General features: G+C 55.8%; 2 protein-coding genes across 2 annotated transcripts in view; both read left to right on the top strand.

Annotated features, from left to right (window-relative positions):
• Positions 1-22,988, top strand: part of PPP6R2 (protein phosphatase 6 regulatory subunit 2) — a 1,004,265-nt gene that overhangs the window by 585,893 nt on the left and 395,384 nt on the right. The window lies entirely within an intron of this gene.
• The window catches only part of SND1 (staphylococcal nuclease and tudor domain containing 1), a 234,629-nt gene that overhangs the window by 32,190 nt on the left and 179,451 nt on the right, over positions 1-22,988 (top strand). The window contains exon 10 of the mRNA XM_083572639.1: positions 5,966-6,079. Coding sequence (XP_083428765.1) covers positions 5,966-6,079 — 114 coding nt within the window. The remainder of the gene's footprint in view (positions 1-5,965; positions 6,080-22,988) is intronic.

Raw genomic sequence — 22,988 nt, 5'->3', positions numbered from 1 at the left:
TTGTGCCATGAGCCCCTCAGCTGCTGAGCCGTGGTGGATGCTGAGGGGGCAGCCGGCGGAGTGGGGGGCTTGGGAGGTGCCCCCCTTCCCTGCCTCAGCCGAGTCGCTCACCTGTCTGCGCACGTCTGCCTGCTAGTACAGTTGGAAGGGATCCCAGGGGTCATCTACTCCAGCCCCTGCACTGCTGGAATTGCAGCCAGCTGTTTGTGGCAGAGGCTGGCATGGTGGTCAACAAAAGAGGTTTAAAGACTGTCTCAAGGCAAATTTTTAAAAATGTCTTATAAACACTGACAAATAAACACTGGCCTGTGAGCGCTCCAGTTGGAGAACAGCCTTTACCAAAGGTGTCATGGGCTTTGAAGACACTCAAACTCAGAACGCAAGGGAGAAATGTGCTAAGAGGAAGGCACGCTTGGCAAATCCACACCGTGATCAACTCCCTCCCGGAAACCAATGTCCCCACTGAGGAAGGACGTGTGGATCCAGAATTAGCCTCCACAGTCACTTACGGACCCAGTGTTAAAACTGTGTTTATGGAAGACAATCTTACTCGACCACAAGGGATTGCCAAAGAAGAAGAAGGATATGGAGGAAAACTCAGCGCTGGCATCAAGAAGGCGGTCAGTGGCACGAGGCATCGGCTGGTCTTCCAAGCGCTGTCCTCTCAAGACAGACTCCGCAGAGCTCTGTGGCACCTGGAAGACATCTTCCTTTGTTGGGGCATTAGCTTTTGTTGCCCCAGGTGCCCATTTCTGCCTGCAAGCGGGCAGGAGGGAGCTGGTCCTTTGCCAGTCTCCGCTGGCTCCAGCTCTGCTTCTCCGTGGCCCTTTCGCCTCCTTTGTGCCTCGGATTAAGGAATTTGCCTAGTGATTCTCCAGCTGGGATTCCTGCGTCGCAGGGGGTTGGACTAGATGACTCTGGGGGTCCCTTCCACCCCACAATTGCTCCTAGACCCCCCTCGCTTCCAGGCCTTTGCTTCCCATTGTGTGTGAGAGAAGGGCCGTCGGCCTGATCCTGCAATCTCTCGTTCTTCTGCTCTTCTGTGTGGTTTGTGTGTGTGTGTGTTTGTGTGTGTTCTGTTCCTCCTGCTGCCTCTAAAAGCCACTTAATTTGGCGGCGAAGGAAGGCACGGCGCAAAGCCCCCTGGGCCGCCCAATCCTGGAGTGTCAGTTTTGGGTCCCTCTCTGCCTCTCTGCGAATTACGAGTGACAAGGAAAATCAGGACAGATGCCGGAGAGCTCTGAGTGTGAGCGGGCGGCCCCAGCCGCAGCCCCGCCAGCGCAAATCAATCTTCATGATGCTCTTGAGAGGCACATTAGAGGCACTTGCTGCTCTCCGCCAGGTTGGGGGGGGGGAAGGTGGGGCAGGATCCGCTCCTAGAATGGCCCCCCCTTTCTTCTGCTTGCGACTGGCTGGAGGGCAGCTGCTGGGAGCCGTGGGCTTCCGATTCTGCTTGGTTTCTGAGTCTTGGTGGCCGGATGATGGGAGCTGGCAGGCCCGGGGGGGGGGGGCGGACACAGGCAGGTGGCTTCAGGGGTGTCCCGAGGGGGAGGTGGGGAGAGCCCCCCAAGGTCTGTGGTGGGTAGCGGGGAGTGGGCAGGGGGCGCGGTGAGCCCCCAATGCCACTGGGCAGGTGATTGGAGGCCGCAGCTACATTTTGGGTCTTCGCAGCCTAAGGGTAAAGGTAAAGGTAAAGGGACCCCTGACCATTAGGTCCAGTCGTGGCCGACTCTGGGGTTGCGGCGCTTATCTCGCTTTATTGGCCGAGGGAACCGGCATACAGCTTCTGGGTCATGTGGCCAGCAGGACTGAGCCGCTTCTGGCGAACCAGAGCAGCGCATGGAAACGCCGTTTACCTTCCCGCCGGAGTGCTACCTATTTATCTACTTGCACTTTGACATGCTTTCGAACTGCTAGGTTGGCAGGCAGCCTAAGGGTACCTTCTGCTAATTTTGGCTGGGCAGCATCTTCCTCCTTCCTCACCCAGGCCGTAGTTAAACTGTGGAACTCCCTCCCACTGGAAGCAGTGGGTGCCACCCAAGTGGGTGGCTCTGAAAGAGGCGGAGAGAAATCCAGAGAGGGCTGTTGATGGCTCCTAGCCAAGATAGCTCTGCTCTGCCCTCCGATGTCTCTCTGGATGTGACTTTCTGGAAACGGCAGGAGCGGAAAGGGCTCTTGTGCTCGGATCCTGCTTGCGGGTTTCCTTTCATGGGCAGAAGAGGATGCTGGACTTGATGGGCCTGATCCAGACATACTCCTCCAAATGTTGTGATCTTATAAGCCGGCTTGAGGAGGGACTTCGACATGCCAGAAATGATACTCCCAGCCCCAGAAGGTGCGAGGGGTGGGGATGTCAGGAGTTCAGCCTACACTCGAGTAGGACCCTGGCAGAGACACCTGCCGGACTGGCATGTTCTCTCCCTCCTGGTCGATTGTCCGGGAGCTCCAAAAGCTTTCTTCTGCCCGAACATCACAGCGACCGATGCCAACAGACACCAGCACACTTAGGGATCTACAGAGTCTGCGCATCATGCGTGACAGAGCTCAGCAACTCAGCATTTTGGCTAATCTACTTTATTTACATCTAAACACACACGGAGCACTGCAACATGGCTCCCTCTCTCTCTAGCATCAGACAGCAAAGAGAGAGAACAAAGGACAATAGTCCCACTTCACAGAACACAGGAACACAAACATCCTGTCTCCGTCACTTCCTACTCGGTGGAGTCATAACATACACCGTCATGTGAAAAACAAAAGTCCCATGACTGCAATCACGGAGCAGGAATTCTAACAGGGGAGTCCCTTTTGGCCTCTTGGAGAGTCACACAGAATCATTGGTGTGGAGGGAGGGAAGCAGTTGGCCCCCTCTGGCCTGAAGAGGAGCGTGGAGCCCATCTCTGCTGGCTCCGCTGGTCTCCCTTGTGGCCGGAGGGGCTGGCTTGGCGTGGAGGGGGGGGCAGGGGAGGTTTGAGGTGTGGGGTGGAGCACATGCTTGCTGGCACACTATTCCAGGGCAAATCCTTCATGGGGACTAGCAACGCATCATTTTTTAAAAATAACCCCCCCCCATCAGTAATTCAACTCTAATTCCAAAGCCTGCAGATGGGGAAGCCATGTGAGATACGTGGGGGTCCTGGGGTCATCTGGTCCAGCCCCTTGCAGTGTTAGGAATCTCGACTAATTTGGCCAGGGATGTTGCTGTTCTGCTGCTGCATTCAGAGCACCACGGGTTCCAATCCTGCCTTTAAAGCTGCAGCTGGATGATACCAGAACGCTGGTGAGTGTGGCTTGGGTGCTGGGCTTGGTCCTGCATCTCTTCTCCCTTGGGTGCCCTCAGAGGGGCTGGTGGGCCCCTCCTGGCCAGCGGGTGCAGGCGCCGGAGCCGAGGGCCACAGAGCGCAGTCTCCGTGTCGGCCTGTCCTGTCTCTCTGCTCCCGTTCTCCTTTCCTCCCGTCAGGAATATGGAAATAGCTGCCTGCGCTTTGAGCAGCGCAGCGCTTTGAAGTAGTAATTTACGGTAGTAATTTACTGTAAAACAAAGTCATTTGGAAAGCTTTTGGAAAGCATTTCACAAGCGTTTAAAAAATGGAGTGATAACACGAATGCGGAAAGAGGAGCGCTGAGAGGCTCCTTTGAAACCAACGCTCTCAGCCCCAGCGGAGATCACGTGGCGGCACTGGGGCTCCGCGGTTGGGGCTCCAGGCGCCGCTCCTCACGAGGAGACCCCATGAGAAGCTCCGGCAGAGGCAAAGCGCCTCAGTTCCCCGCCCTGTCTGAGCACCACAGTTCAAGAAGGACACTGACAAACTGGAACGTGTCCAGAGGAGGGCAACCAAAATGGTCAAAGGCCTGGAAATGATGCCTTATGAGGAACGGCTAAGGGAGCTGGGCATGTTTAGCCTGGAGAAGAGGAGGTTAAGGGGTGATATGATAGCCATGTTCAAATATATAAAAGGATGTCACATAGAGGAGGGAGAAAGGTTGTTTTCTGCTGCTCCAGAGAAGCGGACACGGAGCAATGGATCCAAACTACAAGAAAGAAGATTCCACCTAAACATTAGGAAGAACTTCCTGACAGTAAGAGCTGTTTGACAGTGGAATTTGCTGCCAAGGAGTGTGGTGGAGTCTCCTTCTTTGGAGGTCTTTAAGCAGAGGCTTGACAACCATATGTCAGGAGTGCTCTGATGGTGTTTCCTGCTTGGCAGGGGGTTGGACTTGATGGCCCTTGTGGTCTCTTCCAACTCTATGATTCTATGATTCTGTCTGGAGGCGACTGCTCCAAAAGAGGGTTTCGCCTCACAGGGAACGAGCTGAGTGCAAATCTCTGCGGGGCAATGGGTCAGTGCGGCTGGCTGTGGACCACAAGGCTGGTGGTTTGAGACCCCGCTCCCCCCCCCCCGGGACGGCTGTGGGCAGGATTCCAGCATTGCGGGGGTTATACTAGATGACCCTCAGGGGTCCCTTCCGACTCTGCGATGCTACGATTTCACTATAATTCTGGGGGATTTGGGGGATCTAAGGAACTCTTGTATGGTCATCTGGTGAGATGGTTTGGCAGCAGAAGGGTGGTGAAAGGGGGGGCTGCCAACTGAGACTCCTTCACTATCGATCAGGACGGCTCTTATCCTTGCTGTTGGCGGGGCTGCAGGGGGAGCGTCTACCTGAGAGGCAGGCCAGGGTGCAGGGGATCTCTGGTCTGGGTGGGGGAACAGCCCTCCCCAGCCATTTTCTGCCAATTTTGTCCACCCCACCTCTCATTCTCTGTAGGAATCTCTTCAGGCCTGTTTCCCAAAGGGCCAGGGGCTGTGAAGGCAGAGGCACGGGGGGGGGGGTATTTTGTTGTGTTGTGTTACGTTGTGTTGCATTGCATTGCATTGCATTGCATTGCAAGAAGAAGAAGAAGAAGAAGAAGAAGAGGAAGAAGAAGAAGAAAATGATTTATATGCCACCCTCCCTGGCCAGAACCAGGCTCAGGGCGGCTAACATCAAAATACGTGAGCTTTCGTGTGCATGCACACTTCTTCAGATACACTGAAACAGAAGTCACCAGACCCTTATATATAGTGAGAGGGAGGGGTATTATTCAAAGGGTGGTGGGAATGGGTGATTGGCTGATAGGTGTGGTCAACCTGTTGACGAGTGTTAACGACTGCAATTGGTCTTACAGGAAAAAGCAAGGGGTGAGATGGTAGTAGGAGTACCCTACTGAGAAAAACCCCTCCCCACCCTCCCACGATATATAAGGGTCTGGTGACTTCTGTTTCAGTGTATCTGAAGAAGTGTGCATGCACACGAAAGCTCATACCTAGAACAAACTTAGATGGTCTCTAAGGTGCTGTTGGATGGAATTTTTTTATTTTGTTTCGACTACAGCAGACTAACACGGCTACCTACCTGTAATCAAAATACATTAAGACATAAAATTCAGGAATCAACTGAAATACAGCTTAAAATGGGATTAAAATCAAAATAAGATCAGATGGCTACCCGCGGCTTATAACTATAAGTATAGGGGTTGGGAACCCGAAGTACTCACCAGGCTCAGCTATTTGTATGAGCCGGCGAGAAGAGTTAGGCCCCTTATATGCAGGGTCTTGTAAAAGGAGAGGGGTCACACCGAGCCCTGACCAAAGGCCTGGCGGAACAGCTCTGTCTTGCAGGCCCTGCGGAAAGATGTCAAGTCCCGCAGGGCCCCGGTCTCTTGTGACAGAGCGTTCCACCAGGCTGGGGCCACAGCCAAAAAGGCCCTGGCTCTGATCGAGGCCAGCCTAACCTCCCTGTGGCCCGGGACCTCCAAGATGTGCTTCCCATCCATGGATCTCAGGGTGGTTCAGAAAACAAAAACACACAATGCGTAATAAAAACAAGAGCAAGAGGAAAACGAACCCCTGATCCCCGCCTCTCCCAAGCCCATGGCTGCCGGCCGGTTCTGACCTCTGGCTTTGCTCCTCTCGTCCTGCAGGTGATGCAGGTGCTGAACGCAGATGCCATCGTGGTGAAGCTCAACTCGGGCGACTACAAAACGGTCCACCTCTCCAGCATCCGCCCCCCTCGGCTGGAAGGCGAAGGCACCCAGGTAGGCTGCGCCCGGGGAAGGGCTCCTGCAGGGGGGGAGGCTGCGTCTGTTGGGCGAGGGGAGGAGAGTGTATGCGTCGGCTGGCTCAAAACCCATTTTCTTGTGTGTCGTCCCGTATCCAGGAGAGCCTCTGTCTGAGGAGGGGCAGTTTTGGGGGGAGGAGGGACTGCCCACTGTTTGCTCCATTGCCCCTCCCCCCGATGCGTCAGTCTCTCCACTGCCATGAGTGGGCCTAAGAACCGTGGACGTTTGTTCCAAGTGACCCCAGAGCTTGGCTTTGGAAAGGGATGTGTGGCTGGCAGCGGAGTCTCTGCCAAGTCTTTCTGGATTATTGCTGTGGGGACCCTACAGTTTCGTAGAGCTTTTTGTGCTGGTTGCTCTCCTGCTGCTCTGCCGAGGAGGAGCTCAGGGTGGCTTTCTCTGGCCGTCACCAGTGGCAACCGTGGCTTGTGAGCCCTGGGAATCCTCGATGGTGGTCTTCTGCTTGGCTTGGGGGGGGAGGGCAGCCTCCTTTTCCTCCTGAGAACGAAGCCTGGGTCCTCCATCTCCCCACCCAGTTGGGCTGAGAAAAGGCAGAGGGATGGTTGGCTGGGGGCCTCGAAACAGACTGTGCATGCCTGGCCTGGAGAAGAAGACTATAGAACCGTAGAATCAGAGATTGATGGAGCTGGAAGCTACAGCAAGGATCATCCATTCCAACCCCCAGCAGTGCAGGAATCTCAGCAAAGCCATTTAATGAGATGTAATGAGGTTGAGGGTACGTTTTATCATATGTGGTGGACTTGTAAAAGGGTGAAAGGGTATTGGGAAGTGATATACAGTGGTACAGGGATACGTTCCAGAGGCCTGTTCGCAACCTGAAAAGAATGCAACCCGCACCTGCGCGTGCGCGGGTCACAATTCACTGCTTCTGCGCATGCGCGTGACGTCATTTTGTGCATTTGCGCATGCGCAAGCGGTGTTCTGTTACTTCCGGGTCGCCGCAGGATGCAACCTGAAAACACACAACCTGAAGCAAACGTAACATGAGGTATGACTGTACAGTGGTACCTCCGGTTACGAACAGGATCCGTTCCGGAGGCCTGGCTGTATCCCAACATTTTTGTAGCCGGAGGCTCCCTTCTGCGCACGTGCACTGATATACTTCTGGGTTTGCCGTGTTCGCAACCCGAGGATTGCGTTACCTGAAGGTAACATAACCCAAGAGTCCACTGTATAATGGATTGGAAAAAAGTGTTTAAAAGTACCGTTCCAAAAATAACCAGAGTCCCTTTTGTTGGGGATAATTCAGAGGGAAATTCAGAGGGAAAAATGGATTTGCTTTTTGTATTTTGTATTTTCTTTTTTTCTCCTCTATGTATCTTTGTATTTTTTGTATTTTTCTTTTTCTTTGTTTTCTTTTTATTCTGTAAATCTCTGTTTTTTGTAAAACCCTAATAAATATTTTTTTTTAAAATAATAATTCAGAGGGAAATTCCCAGGTGTCAGAAAAGACTTTTTATGTCTGCCACTACGGCGACCCGTGTTTTGTTAGCCCCCAAATGGAAAACAAGCGAGGTCCCAACCAAAGAAGAATTGTGTTCGTTTAAAAACGCCGGTAGCATTGAGTGGAAGTAAGTTCTGATGGTTGTAACAATGGATTACTGAGTGGTTTAGTTTAGGTAAAATATGCAGGGATGGATGGTACGCAAAATGAGCCACGGAAAGGGAAGAAGGGCAGTCAATGATTTAAGGTTGCAACTCACCTTGGCTGGGTTTCAACGTAAGAGACCTAGAAATTGTGGGAGAAATGATTCTGTTACGCTGGCACGGAGTTAGTTGGATTTGGGTTTCTGTCTGTTGCCGCAGGCGATGGCTTTGGGGTCCTCGCCTGCTTTTGGTCCCTAGGTTTTCTGTTTCATGAGTTTATTCGCGTTCTTCTGCCTGAAAAGCACCCCGTGCCGTTTAAACTGGAAAACAGCAAAGGATAGAGAACCACCAAGCGCCTTGGAAATAAGTCCCTGAGTGTTGGGACCCCCGTCTTTTCCCAAATGCTTGTCTGGTGAGCTGCCCTGCCTCCCTCCAGCGGGAGAGAGGGGCTGGGGGGGGGGTCTTCCTTGGCGGAGGCCGGTCTCCGCGTTGCCTCCCCCCCTCCATTGCAGGCCTTCGCTGTTCCTGGAGGCTCCATCACAGGTCAAGATTTGGTTATATTGGGAGATAAATTTTCTTCATAAAGGCTGCCTTTATTGGGCTGTGGAGTTCTGCTCGCCTGGGGGGGGGGCTCCCCCTTCCTCTCTTGCCTCTGTGTGCCCCCCACCCAGATGTGCTCCTGCCCTCTGGAGCGGATTTTGAAGGTTCACGAGGAGGGGGCACATGGAGGCGGGAGGAGAAAGCGAGAGTGGAAGCCTGTTTCGCCCCTTGTCTTTTCAGGCCCTTTGGAATGGTTTCTTCTCGATTCGTTTATTGCTTTCTGTGTCCTTGGCTGCCGCTGGGTGTTTATCGAGAGCTGCTTTGAATATTACCCAACATGGACAGATACTTCTGGTCCTTGCAGCCTCCCCCTCTGGGCTGCATGCGACCCACAATTTTATTTTTAAAAGCGCCGTTGTTCACAGGGGGACCTTTTTTAAAGCCCCATTTAATGTGAGGATGGGCTGAGTGGGGGGGGGAAGTCTGGTTGTGGGGAGTGCAGTGGGGGCCAAATGCCGGAAAAGGAGGGCGGGGTGGGATGAGGGAGGGGTGCGCATTGTGTGCCCCCCCCAAGACTCCCTTGCCGCAAGGAGATGGAGCCTTGTGCTAGGAAAGTCCTCTCTCCCTCCCTGTTCCCTGGCAAGGAGCAGATGATCTAATTTGTGCAATTACGTTCCATTGTTCTCTTGCCCAGTGGCCAAAGCTGGGTGGTTCTCAAAGCAAATTATCCCTTTTAAAATAAATAAAAAATAGCAATTTTTCAGCGGGAGCCTGAGGCCCCTTGCAGGGTGTGGGCCCTGCTGGACTCTCTCATAGCAGCCACATCGCTGCCACCACTGGGTTCTCCTGTCGAGAGAGCCTTTGGCCTTTGCCATTGCCTCTCTCTGACCTCACAGTGCCCCAGTCGTACAAATTATTCCAGTGTGCAAATCTCACTGGAGCAAGTGAGTTTTGCACATGTAGATCAGCTGCTGCTTTTGGGAAGGAGTTCTCTGTCTCCGTCCCGCTTGGATAAGGAACCGGGAGGTTTCCAAGGGCCTCTCAGCAGCATCCGCTCATCCCGCTGCCACGAGGCTTCCGTGGAAATTCGGCGCAACCTAATAAGCAACCTACGTCAAATAAAGTAACATTCAGCAATCATCAGAATAGTATAGAATAATAATCTCAGCATATAAAAATTAAACAGAAACCCACTCTTAACAATTGCAATAAATAATTTCTAGACTGCAATCAGTGAAACTACGGCAAGCCACAGAGCACAAAATAATACAGTACAAATTGAGAAGCAGGGGCTGGAGGGTGGAAGAAGGCCTTGCCTGGCAAAGTTATCACGGAAACCTACAAGCAGGGCACTCAGGGGCTGGCATGGGGCTTGAATCCCCCTTGCTGGTTTTGCCAAGGCAGCTGCTTTGATGCCAGCCTGGACGGGCCGTTGGTCTGACCCAGCAGACGCAGGCAGGATCCGAGCGCCGTTTCCAGGTATCCTGAACATTGCTGCCTCTGACCCGGATGCAGAGCAGAGCCAAGGTGGCTGGCGTTTTTTAAATTTTGTTTTCTTTAATTAGGTTGATGTACCCGCCCTTCTTCAAAAGGTCTCAGGGCAGTTCACGAGATAAAGCACAAGAGAAAAGCACAATTAAATAGAACAGAAGCAACAGAACAGTAACACCCCCCCAAAAAAACCCCCACCACGTTTAAAAGGATGTGGAATATCAGTCAGCCAAAGGCTTGGCGGAAGCGGGTTGTTTTCTCCTGGAGCCTAAAACACAGATAATGATGCAGCCATCGACAGCCCCCTCCATGATTTTGTCACATTTTCATAGAGTTGTAGAGTCAGAAGGGACCCCGAGGGTCATCTAGCCCAACCCCCTCCCTCCAGGAATGCCTACAGAGTCATCCCTGACAGGTGGCCACCCAGCCTCTGCTGAAAAGCTTCCAAGGAAGGAGAGCCCACCGGAAGGAGAGCTTGGAGGCCGTCGCTGCCTCCTGTGGCAAGGAGTTCCGCAGTTTCAGCCGAGCTTTTATTTGCCCTGACTCTTCCAGCCTTCAGCTCCACAGGAAGGCCTCAAGTTTTCCTGTTAGTAGAGGGGGAGGCAAACACCTCTCCCCTCTGCCTTGCAGTATTTTCTTGCCTTTTCTTGGCTGCTGTAACACACGCCGTGTGGGGCTGCCCAGGGAGCCAGGCTGCTTGCAGCAGAGGGTGACGGAGGAGGCTTCTGCTCGGCCCCTGTGGGACTGCCATGCTGGACTAGAGGGGCACCCCTTGGCCTGATCCTGCCACAGCCAGGTTCTTCTCTCGCTGCTGCTGCCAGTCAGTGTAGGGAAGCATGGCCCCATGCAGTGTGAGGCAGCTTTTGATGCTCTCAAGAGTCGGACGAGGTCTTTGCCTGGGAAAAGCAACGTTTGGAAAGGCTGTGTGTGTGTGGCGAAGTCATGGAGGGGAGTCATTCCACACCAGAGGCCCCCTTGCGTTGGGGGCTGGCGTGGGGCTAAGCCCCCAAACCGTGGGGCGTTGGGGGAGCGCAGCCGGGAGCCTTGGAAGTGCCTCCGCACCCGGTGAGCTCATCCGCTCTAAAGACAATGGATTTTTAGCGGGTTTTTCCCTAAAGGGAGAAAGCTTTGAAATGTTGCTGTGCATATATTGAAAGAGATTATGAAGCTCATATGTGAAGAGACAAAAGGTTTAAGAGATGGAGATAAGGAACGGTGCTGGCTGGGCTGCAGGAGGCAGGAGGCGATTAAGTCCGGGGAAGGCTGATGCCAGAGATGGTGGAGATCAGGCGGGAGGCAGGGATTAGGGGGGGCGAAGGTGAAGTGCCCTGCAAAGAGAGCGGCAGGAATAGCGGGGGGGCGGGCGGGCGGGGGGGGGTCTGGGGCAGGGAAACACAGGTAGCTGGCAGAAGAGGGCTGTGAATGCAGAGGGAGACAGTCGGGAGCCCAGCTGTGAACCACGAAAGGGAAGGGATTGGGCCCTGCTTCCTCGCCATACTGGAAGGTGGGGGCAAGGCATTGGGTTGGCAAAAGAAGAGTTGAGAGGTGCCGAGGGATAATTTGGAGAGCGAGCAAGATCAGGTGCCTCCTTCGGGGCCACCACTGAGAAGGCCCCGCCCGGCCTGTTTGCCAGCCTAATCGATCCTCCTGCTAGACACGCCAGTGGGACCTCAGGCGTCCACCTTAGACTAGGGGCCAAGTCATGCAGGCCGTCATTAAGGAGGCAATCCTGTCCGTAACCACTTGGGGTGTGAATGGGTCAGGCCAGCGCTTTCCCAGCCATGAGAAACTCCCCTGGATTTTCTGCACAAGAAACAAGGAAAGCTGCCAGGTGTCTGGAGAGAAGCAGTTCAGAGTGGCAACTGTGGCCAGGAGGACCTCACGTCCATAATCTCTTTGGCCTTTGGCCTCAGTCAAAAGAGGCCCCCGATGCCCCTTGCAGGGCGGGTCTATTCAGAAAGTGGGGGGGGGGGCTCTCGTTCATGGGAGCGTCTCCACCCCCATCGTTCTGCCCGGACCCTGAGGTCCAGCTCCAAGAGCCTTCTGGCGATTCCCTCGCTGCAAGAAGCCAAGTTACAGGGAACCAGGCAGAAGGCCTTCTCGGTGGTGGCGCCCGCCCTGTGGAACACCCTCCCATCAGATGTCAAAGAAAACAACAACTACCAGACTTTTAGAAGACATCTGAAGGCAGCCCTCTTTAGGGAAGCTTTTAATGTTTGACGCATTACCGTATTTTAATATTTTGTTGGAAGCTGCCCAGAGTGGCTGGGGAAGCCCAGCCAGATGGGCGGGGTATAAATAATAAATTATTATATTATTATTATTATTGAGGGTTTTAAGCAGAGTCTGGATGGCCATCATCAGGGATGCTCTAGCGGGGATTTCTGAACTGCAGGGTGTTGGACTGAATGACCTTTGGGGTCCCTTCCGACTCTACACCTCTTTGTGATTGGGGTAAGAGATAAGAAACTGATCTGCTGAAATGCAACATATAAATTACTTTAGATGCAATGTACTATAATGCTGGGATGCAGGTGGCGCTGTGGGTTAAACCACAGAGCCTAGGACTTGCCGATCAGAAGGTCGGTGGTTCGAATCCCCGTGATGGGGTGAGCTCCTGTTGCTCAGTCCCTGCTCCTGCCAACCTAGCAGTTCAAAAGCACGTCAAAGTGCAAGTAGATAAATAGGTACTGCTCTGGTGGGAAGGTAAACGGTGTTTCCGTGTGCTGCTCTGGTTTGCCAGAAGCGGCTTAGTCCTGCTGGCCACATGACCCGGAAGCTGTACGCTGGCTCCCTCGGCCAGTAAAGCGAGATGAGCGCCACAACCCCAGAGTCGGCCACGACTGGACCTAATGGTCAGGGGTCCCTTTACCTTTACCTTACTACAATGCTGCTGCTCAGCCGGCCAGGACTCACACCTCCAGGGCCCGAGGAGCTGCCTCCAAGGGGACTAAAGGAGCTTGCGGACATAATTTCAGAGCCTTTGTCTATGAGGTCCCTGAAGATGGGAGATGGGCAACGGTTGTCCCCCTCTTCAAAAAGGGGGGGGAGGAATACCCAGGTAACTCCGGTGAGCTTGACATCAGTACCAGGGAAGGTCCTAGAGCAGAGAATTCAACACTTAGTCTGTGAGGACTTGGGAAAGGACGCTGTGATTACTAAGACCCAGCGTGGGTTTCTCAAAATTAAGCCAGACCAATCTGATTGCTTTATTTGATGGAATTGCAAACTTGGTGGATCAGAGGAACGCTGTGGACATAGTATCTCTTGATTTCAGCAAGGCTTTTGACAAAACCCCCCATGATATATGGTAAAATGTGGGTGGAACGAGGTCACAGTTAGGTGGTTGACTGACTGAACCCAAAGAGTGCTCCTTTCCTCGTCATCCTGGGAACAAGTGGCCAGTGGGGGGGGGCACAGGGTTCTGCCTGGGCCGGTTGTCATTCAACGTCTTTGTAAACAACTTGGATGAAGGAATTGAGGGGATGCTGGGGACTCTGGGCAGTGTTGGGGAGGGGGCTGTGGGCTTGTGTGGGGAGGCAGTGGGAGTAGCCCAGTGCAAGGCAGGGAGGGGGCTTTGCCACCTTGGCGTGGGGTCCCTGTCCATTGTCCCCCGTGGCCTGGCCTGTCTGGCCAAGCGGGCAAGTGCTGGGCTGGCCTGACTCTGTGCTGCCACTGCCGCAGCGTCTTGAGCTCCTGGGAGGGCAAGTGGCTTCTGGTATCATAGATGGAAACTGACAAACTGAAAATTCGGTGTAATAAACTCCTGCCGCCTTTCATCTCCTGCCTGCGTCACCCTGCGCCAAATGAAATCTGAGTGCAGGAGTCAGTCAGAGCGGCTGAGATCTCCCATGGCGGGCGCCTGGAGGTGGGTCCCTGGCCCCCACGCCCCCCTCCCCAGATGCCCACTTCTCTGGCAGAGTTTGGAGGCAGCAGGTGGCTGGGAGGAGCGGACTGACTTCCAGTGCCCCTCTCCCTAGGGGCCCTCAGGCGCTTCCCCCCAACCACCTCCCACTGCAGTTGGCGCCCAGGCGGTGTGGCCGGGCAGCCTGTGCCCAGGTGGTGCATTGCTGGGCCTCTGTTCCCTGGGAAAGCCTTGCGCCAGGGCAGTGTTGCCTTTTCCTGGCTCTGCAGGGTGTGCGCTCAAACAGGGCACCCAGGACACCTGCTTGGCCTGCAGAAGGCGCCAGGGTCGATCCCCGCTGGTGGCATCTGTAGGGCAGAGCTGGGGGTGCTCCCTGCTTGCAACTGGGGCGAGCTGGTGCTGCCAGTCCGTGCGGGAAGCCCTGGGCTGGATCGGGCAGCGCGTCTGACTTAAACACCGGATTCTTCTGCCCCTCTCTTCCGCCTGCTGCGACCGGCGGCGGCTGCGCTCCGGCAAGTCTGGGGAAGAGCCGTATTTTATCCAAACTCCATTAAACAGCCGTCATTGCCGTCTCTTCCCTGCCCTGTCATTTGCTGATTATGAAGATATTTATGTGGCGCTGGGAGCCCTCTTTTAAATAAGCGAGCGGAGGATGGCTTTGCCTCTCCTTCCTCCAGCGCCAGCCAAGGGGCTCCTTCCTGGGGAGGGGGGCAGTGGGGCGATGCCAGGCTCCAGAGCCCGAGGGCTGGGCTGGCGGAGAGGAGGACCCCTCCAGTGCTCTCAGGGCTGTGCCCTTGCTCAGCCGGGGCCCCCTGGCCTGGCGCCCGTGGGGGAGGTGGAGGGGCCCCTGCTGCAGGGAGAGGGGGGCTCAGGTGGGGGCCGCCCTCCTTTCAGAGCCTTCGGAGGCAGCTGGCAGTCATCTGACCAGGCTACCTGCCGTCGCTTCAGGCTGCCTCTTCTGGAGTGGTGGCTTATTCTCCTTGCCGGTTTAAAAATAGCAGTTCCGAAGGTCTCAAATCACACAGCGCTTTAAGAATTGCCAGCGTTTACTTGGGAAGCCACCGCTTTCCCTGCAGCAAAGAGGGCAGCTTGCAATCGCTGTGCCTCCAACCAGCTCCTGCAAACAGCCTCTTTGCTCTCCGAGCCCCACGGAGGAGGAGGAGGGGCAGCCCTCCCAGGAAACAAGGGGCGGGTGGGGGTACTATGCTGCCCCCCCACTCCTTGGTTATTTGGTGCAAGAATCTTTGGCTTGCAGCAACGACAGAAGCCGCCTTCTGCCCCCAGCGCTGAAAAGAGGATCGTTCTCTTCTGCTCGTGACGCTCACGCTTGCTGCAAATTAATTAACCTGGAAGCTTCTCACTTGCCGTTAGTCACACTCTGTGGTCCTTTTCAGGGGGGCTCCTGAAGGCACCTTCCTCCAGGGGGGGGGTCTGTGGGGCAGGAGGGGGGGCTTGCAACCTCTGTTTGCTACTAGTAAGCAGCTTTGTGCCTTTTTGAAGCTGCTGTTTCCCACTGCGTGTGTGGAAAGAGAGATTCCAGCTGGGCCTTTTGCTTGAGAACCTGAAAAGAGCCCACTGGATCCGGCCCATGGCCCTTCTAGTCCAGCCTTCTGTTCTCACAGTGGCCGACCCTTGGCCCCAGTGGGGAACCTGCAAGCAGGATCTCAGCCCAAGAGCCGCTCTCCCAGCAGATTCAGAAGCGTAGCTGCTCCTGTGGGAGGGAGTTCCACAGGTTCCCTAGGCGCTGCCTCTTCCTGCTGGGCAAACTCTGCTGGTGGGTGGAGCCAGGCAATTGCCGCTGCCAGTCTTCGGCCACGAGATCCCTCTGATGGACTCTACTGCCCGTTGCCCTGTTCCGTCAGGCCCTGGATTTGGGAGTGTTTGCCACGAAGCGGCATCCTGGCACTTGCGGAGCCATGAAAGATTAACCAGACCGGCTTCTCGCCTCCGTGAAATTGCGTGGCAAGGATCACGGGAAGCTGCTCGTGTAAGGGAGCTGATGGCGGCTGCCTCTCATCTGCCACTGTGGCTCCCCGGGAGAAGCGCTTGCTCCGCCTGCGCCCGAGTGCCGGGTGTTTGGGGGCACGGAGGGTGGCGGGGAGGCAGGGTGCGAATCCTCCCAAGCGGCGGCAGCCTCGTCAATATTTAACGGGAGGCCGAGTCGCTTTCCAGGAAGTGCTGCGCACGAACCTCCTGTGCCCCCGAGGCGGAATTGCTCTCTCTAGTGGAAAAGTGATTAGTTTGCACAACTCTCCCGTGTCCCCTCTGCACTTGCTCTCCCCGGTTTCTCGGTCTCTGTGTGCAACCGAGGGGGTGGGGGGGCAGGGATGCGAGCTGCATTTTAGGCAGCCTCTTTGTCATCTGCAAGAGAGGGGGAGAAGCTCTGCCAAGCGGGGGCTTTGGGGGGCTCCTTGCCGTTCCGCTGCTAAGAGTGGAGCCTTCCTGTTTTGGGGGCTTCTGGTTATGCAGGGTTGGGGCCGCCCATCCTACTCCTGGTTCACTGTGGGTTTTCTCCTTCTTCACCTGGAGCCATTTCGAGGATGGAGGAAGTCACAGCACGAAGGGGGCACCTGCTGGTTAGAGACTGGAGTATCCTTGAAGAGGAGGAATTTGCAGAATCGTATTACGGTGCTGGAGGAGATTCTTGAGAGTCCCATGGACTGCAAGAAGATCAAACCTCTCCATTCTGAAGGAAATCAGCCCTGAGTGCTCACTGGAAGGACAGATCCTGAAGCTGAGGCTCCAAGACTTTGGCCACCTCATGAGAAGAGAAGACTCCCTGGAAAAGACCCTGATGTTGGGAAAGATGGAGGGAACAGGAGAAAGGGACGACAGAGGACGAGATGGTGGGACAGTGTTCTTGAAGCTACCAGCATGAGTTTGACTAAACGGCGGGAGGCAGTGGAAGACAGGAGGGCCTGGCGTGCTCTGGTCCAGGGGGTCACAAAGAGTCGGACACGGCTAAACGGCTAAACAACAAAAACAGCATTGCAGAGTTGGAAGGGACCCTGAGGGTCATCCAGTCCAGCCCTCTGCGTTGCAGGAATCACAGCTCAAGGGCCCCTGACAGAGGGCCACCCAGTATCTCTTTAAAAGGAAGCTGCGTCCACCGCCTTCTGTGGGAGACCATTCCACTGCTGAACGGCTTTTAACACCAGACAGTTCTTCCTTTCTTGTCACTTGAAGCCATGGGTTCGAGTCCTACCCTCCGGAGCTTGCTCCGTCCTCCGTGTGACAGCCCTTAAGATATTTGAAGACGGCTATCACATCTCCTCTTTTCCAGGCTCAACAGACCCTCCACCTCGGCAGTCCTCCTCCTCTGCCCCCCTTCCAGCTTTCGCCTCTGGTTCCAGGCAGCGTCTGTTGAGTTTGGGGTGGGGGTGAATGTGGGATCATTGCTCAACAGATGGGCGTTCCTGGCAGTCCTGGCACAGACTCTGGCCCTGAAGCAGCCCTCACCGAGCGGCCTGGCTTTGCCGAGGGAGGAGGGGCGCTGCTGTTGGTGGCAGCAGCCATTTGAGCCCCATTTCCTCCCCCCTCCCCTACGAGCCACGGGCTGGGAGCCTGGATGCTACGTGGGGCTGCAGGGTGCAGCTGGGAGCTGTTTGTGGGCCTTGCAGGCTCCCTGGCCGTCCGGGGCATCCAAATCTGAGCATCTGATTTTTGCTTCAGGCCGGGATTTCTGGCTGCAGGCCAGTTTCGTCCTCCAGATAGCTAAAAGCCTCTCCGCTTTCGAGCTGAGCAAGCCGGGGGCCTTGTCTCTCTCCGAGTGAATTAATAGCGAGATCTGCCATTGGGCAGCCCAAGTCCTGACCTATTTTAAGGCGAAGGAGGGGATGAGACGAGCCAGGTTCTGCGAAGGCGCTGGAAGGAAAAGAGGGCCTCTGCAGCGCAGGAGCAGCAGCAGCCGCTGCAGAGTCTGCCGTTCAGAGCGCGAGGCCAGGCCCTCCCAGGCTCCTGCTCTTTTGCCATGCCAGGCAGGTGCCACGCAGGCCGCCCTGGGTGCGGGCAGGCACTGCCAGCCCCAAAGTGGCGAAAGGCAGGCAGATAATCCGGGAGGGAGCTATCCTGGGTCGTGTCCAGGGGGGCACTGCTGCCGGCTTGAGAATTCGCACTCGGAAGCCGCTGTGCCGGCGCCACTGCTAACGAAGGCTGGTGACCTTTTAGCACCCTGGGAACAGAGTAAGCCCCCTCCTCCAGGAAAGAGTGGCAGAATGCTCCTTCAAGGCAGGGAGGGATGGGTGAGAGGAGCACCATCGCCATAGCAACCGAAGGGACCTGTCGCTTGGAAGCAAAGCATCCTTTGCGGAGGAGCGCAGCACCAGCCCTGATTCTCTGGATGGTGGCCCTTGAGCACACGCTCAGGATCTCGCTGCCCGATAAGCTGCCTGCCGGTGTCCTGCGGCTGCCTGCCCACTTTTGGAGCAGAAGGGGCCGGGCTGTGTGCCAGGGGGCAGGAGGCTTAGGGCAAAGCCAGCAGAGTGGGGTAGAGGGGAAGAGTTTGTGGCTGCCCCAGAGTGAGGCCCACACAGTGTCGGCCCGTGGAGTCACAGGCTGGTTTGTGGAGAGGCTTCTGCAGTCGCCAGCTGGCCCTCGATAGCCTCCTCCCCAGACTTATTTGCCGAGGAGTTTGCAGTTCCTCCCGCCTGCTCTGCGTGTGCCACGCTGGCACCGGGCTCCCTGCTGGGAGGAGAAGCCTCCTGGCTTCTGCCTTTGGATGTGAGCCGCGTGGCGTTTCACCTTGAGGATGCCAGCCATGTGCCTGGCTGGATGCCGCTCTCTCGCTGGCTTTGGCTGGCATCGCCCCCGGCCACCTTTTGCCAACCGGCCCCCCGCCAGATGTTTCGATTGCAGCTCCCACCAGCTGCTGCCGGAGGGGCAGAGCCTGACCCAGACCGCACTCCTGCTCCTTCAATGCTTTCCAGGGAAGGCAGCTGACCGGTTTCCTGGACACGGGGCTACAGGCCCACGGTGCCTCTGCTGTGCCAGGATTCAAGCTCATGCTGTGGGTGAAGCAGAGCCCAGTGTCAGCAGCACACGGAGGGCACCTCACTCTCATATCCTTAACAACCACTCCCAGTGGCTTCATGTAGATATTTAATAGCACCGGGGATAGAATTGTGCCCCGCGGCACCCCATAATGTCACTGCCGAGGGGCTGAAGAGCACTTTCCCAACTCTGCACTCAGTTCTGTGTGTAAGGGAGTGCCCCCCCATTTGAGCCAGCCCAGGAGGGCACCATCGTTCCTCGTAGCCGCTGATGCCCTCCTTCTCTGTGAACTTTTCAAGGGGAATGGACCTCGCAGCCCAAAATCAAGGATGTGCACATCATACTTTCCAGATTTTGCAAGCAGGCTTACTTTTTTTTAATAATAAAAAGTGATGATAATAAACCCAGTTGTTTAAATGGCATCCTAATTAGCGCTGGGGGTGTCAGTGTTAACCAGCACGTCAGAACTTGAGGATCTGCAGTTCGCCTTAATTTCCAGCAAATTAAATGCGCTTCTGTCTTGACGTGCCCTGAACCCTCTCTGTCTCTGCCTCTCTCCCTCTGCTAATGAGCCTGGTCAGTTAAGGGGCTGTCAGAGGATCTGAGGACCCGGAGGCAAGAGAAGGCTTCCCTTTCGAAGGGAGAATTGGGCCGAGGTGGCTTAACAGCACGGCTCTGCCTCGGGAAAGGAGCCTCTGAATGCCGCCCGAATCTCTCAGTTCCACGGTGGACTCACGAAAACGTAGAGGACACTTCCAGGGAAAGCCCCTTAAACTGGGTAGATCTCCCTCTCTGTACTGCCACAGCCAGGTTAGGTGGGGAGGTGCCGGCCAAAGTGGGGCGGAGAGGGTGGGGCTCCCTTGAATTAGCTCAGGGGTGATTCCTGCCTTGCAGCGGGTGGGACTAGATGACCACTGGGGGTCCCTTGCAGCTCCGCAGCTTTGGGATTCTGTTGTTTTGCAGCACGGCAAGGCTGGTGCGTCTGTTGCAGGCAGCTGGCCAAACATCCCCCAGAGAGAGCGCTGCTTTGGTGGGCTTCCGGGGAGCCCCCTCTGGGAACACCTGGTGACATGGCAGGAGGGGGCCGGTCCCATCCTGCTCGGTCACCGGCGCTTCCCACTGGTGGGTTTTCCTGAATTATTTCCTGTGTTTCACAAGATGGCCCTGAGACCACTGTGGGGAGCTGCCCTTGCTCCCCCTCCACCGCTGCTGCTGCTTCGGAAGGGCTGCCTGCCAGGGCCTGGTCCCCCCCCCAGGTGTCCCCCTTCTCCCTCTCCTTGAGGAGAGCCCAAGTCTCCCCCCCTAAAACCTTCCACCCTCTTCCTCTTCCTGCGAAGCCTCGCCCCTCCCGCGCTGGGCAGCCTCCCAAGTCCTGCTGCCGCTGCCATGCCTGGCGAAGCTTGTCACACACACGCACCCCGGACCCATCTGGTGGCCAAGCCTGCCAGGTGCCGCTGTCCCCCGATGCCAGGGCTGGCAGAGGATCTGACGGGTGGGCAGGTGCGCTGTCATTGGCTGGCCCAGCTGCTCCTGCCCACATGCCACATTGGCCAAGGCAGGTGCCCTTCACTCTTAGAGCGGGGTGTGTGTCTTTGCCTGTGTCTCCCTTCTTTCAGAGGAGCTGCCCAGCTGAGCTGGCAATTGTGGGTTATGCCAGTTCAGGCCCTGCCAGCCTGCCTTGGGGAGCGGCCTCGTGCTGCAGACTCGCACACACAGCTCTGGGCCGGCTGACTCCGTTTGTGTGTGTGTTGCTCTGGCAGTGCCCCCCATCGCCCCATTTTTTTGCAGAGTGGTGAAGGCAGCGGCTGTGGGGGGAGCTTCTGTGCAGCCCTCCAGGGGGCACTGTGCCAGTTTGCCTCTCTTAGTGCAGAAAGTATTGATCCCATGTGTAGATATCTTTCCTATTCTTTCCTATTCTGGTTAATTCTAGAAGCTTCTCTGTGTGAGAGAAGCAGAGGCAGAAGGGGTAATGATTGTTTGGGTTATACCTTCAGAGAAGCTGAGTACAGCTGCTTTGAATTAGTTCTCTTCCAAGGTCATGCTGACTACAGGAGCACCTCGGCTTACGTCACCCTCGGGTAATGTAAACTTTGGGTTGCCAAAGTGGCAAACCTGGAAATGTTTCGCCGTGCGCACGCATGCGCAGAAGCGGTCCTCAGGTTGCGGAAACCTCAGGATCCGACCGGACCTCCGGAACGGATCCCGCCCGCAACCGGAGGTACCACTGTATAGGCTGAAAGGAGCCTGGATTTTGCTCTTCTCTCTCTTCCTTCTGGTGTGGTGTATCTGTTTCTGTACATAGGGTGCTTAGTGCTAAGGTTTAGTCTTATTATGAGTTAAGTTTATAAATGCTGCAACTGGATTTTGTATGGAATGAGCCAATCCTGATTGTATTGGATTTGAGAACCATTACGCTACGTTTGCTTTCAGCACAAGGAAAGCTCTGCTGAATGAGGTATTATTGCCTATTGTCTATTTCTGGGAACTCTGCAACGTGTTTAAGGTTTTCCTCCAAACGTATGACACACGTATGGCAACATATGACAGAGAGTGTGTCGCCCTTCCTGTGGTTCCTGCGCAATGACCCTTCCTGTTCGATGGGCATGGGGGGGGAGAGGAGGCTTCTTTGGGGGCAGGCCTGCTGCAGGTTGGGACGTGATGGGGGGCCTTTTTGCTTTGCTGCGGATATGATCTGGTCAAGAATCCTAGAGTCCTAGAACTGTTGAGGTGGAAGGGACCCCGAGGGTCATCCAGCCCACCCCCTTGCGATGCAGGAATCTCGGCTGAAGCGTCCCTGTCCGTCACGGGACAAGGCCTTGCCATGGGGGGCATTGTGCGCCATGCAACATGCCAGGTGCCCCTCCCTCTTCACGCAGAGCGGTTCTCAGTTCTTTTAAAATTTTCCGGGGGCTTCTGATCTGACTTGTTGGCTTGTCTCCTTGTTACTTGCTTTTCCCTCATGCTCCATGCACTGCCCTTGATGTTTCCGCCAGACCAGATGCTCTTTTAAAACTGAGCTGCTCCTTTGGCCAGCTGGTCTCTGGAGTTCTGGAGGGAAATGTTCAATATGGTTATTGAAATGTTGACGCGTCGGTTAATAAAATGCTGGTTTGTATTGAATTGCTGCTACTTGTATGATTTGTTCACTCTGATCCCTTGCAAAGCCTTTTAAGTCTTGGTCATCAACCAGGGAGATCCCTGCCCTGAAGTCTCTCTGTCTGGATTTGGCCCCCTGCCTGGGCACCCCAGTTCTACCTGGCTTCCAAGCGCTGACCCCCCCACCCCATGGCTGTCCAGGTCTCCTGGGCTGAGGCAAGCCGGGAGAGGGAGGTGGGGGCTCCTCTTTCCCCCATAGTCCTGGGTGCTGGGGGATTCCCTGCTCCTCCTTCGCTCTGCCCTGGGGGTGGTGTGCAGGTTCGCAGGAGCCCCCTTCTCCCGGCTGTGCCGTGGGTCACACCAGCCCCTTCCTTGCCTCTCCAGCCCCTGTGCTGGCACTGGGGAGGAGGAGGAGCTGGGGGTGGGGAGAGCGAGAGAGCGAGGGGCTCACCGCTGGGAACTGCTTGCCGGCATCCGATAAATTGAATTCTCCTCCAGAATCTCTTCATTGCCTTCCTGCCGGCCTGCCCGCAGTGGGTCCCTTCTCCATCGTTCTGGAGCACAAAGCGGCAAAGGGGAAGGGAGGAGGAATCAATTTCCCGGCTGGGAGGGTATCGGATGGGAGGCATCTCTCTCTCTCTCCCTCAAGCATCTGCCGGGGGAGCTGGGGGGCTCCCTGCGAGTGAAGAGGGGCACTTCACTGCTTGGGAGGGATTTGGCTCATCAGGAAGCGCAATGGCCCCTGGAGCCAGCTGTTTCTGTGGGGCTGGGGGGGGGAGCATCCCCCTGCCTCTTCTTTCTCTCTCCCTGAACCCCCTCTCATTCCTGGGCTCCATTGAGCCACATCAGGCACTTTCCAGAAATGTGGCGCTGAGCTCTGAGCTGCCGGCAGGAACGCACGCCTCTCGCAAACCAATGACCTTCAGCGCCCCCCCTCAAATTCCCTGCTCTGCCTGCAACCTGGCCCCACCCTGCTGGCTCCCGGCCTCATTGCCCACAGCCATTGCCCCAGGCCCGTGGGGAGGGGCTGCCACCCTCTCCTTTCTGGCCACTGAGAGGCTCAGGGTCCTGCTACGGGTGTCTGTGCACCTGGGGGGGGGGTCTTCCCTGCTATGCGGAACTGGCCTCTCGGAGGCTGTAGGCCATGGGTAGGCAAACTAAGGCCCAGAGGCAGGATGTGGCCCAATCGCCTTCAAAATCTGGCCCGCGGACAGTCCAGGAATCAGCATGTCGAATGTGTCCTTTTTTATTTTAAATGCATCTCTGGGTTATTTGTGGGGTATAGGAATTCGTTCATTC

Source organism: Podarcis filfolensis (genome assembly GCF_964270895.1).
Source record: "Podarcis filfolensis genome assembly, chromosome: 10".
Classification (NCBI taxonomy): Eukaryota; Metazoa; Chordata; class Lepidosauria; order Squamata; family Lacertidae; genus Podarcis; species Podarcis filfolensis.
This window is presented reverse-complemented; position numbering and strand designations above follow the sequence as displayed.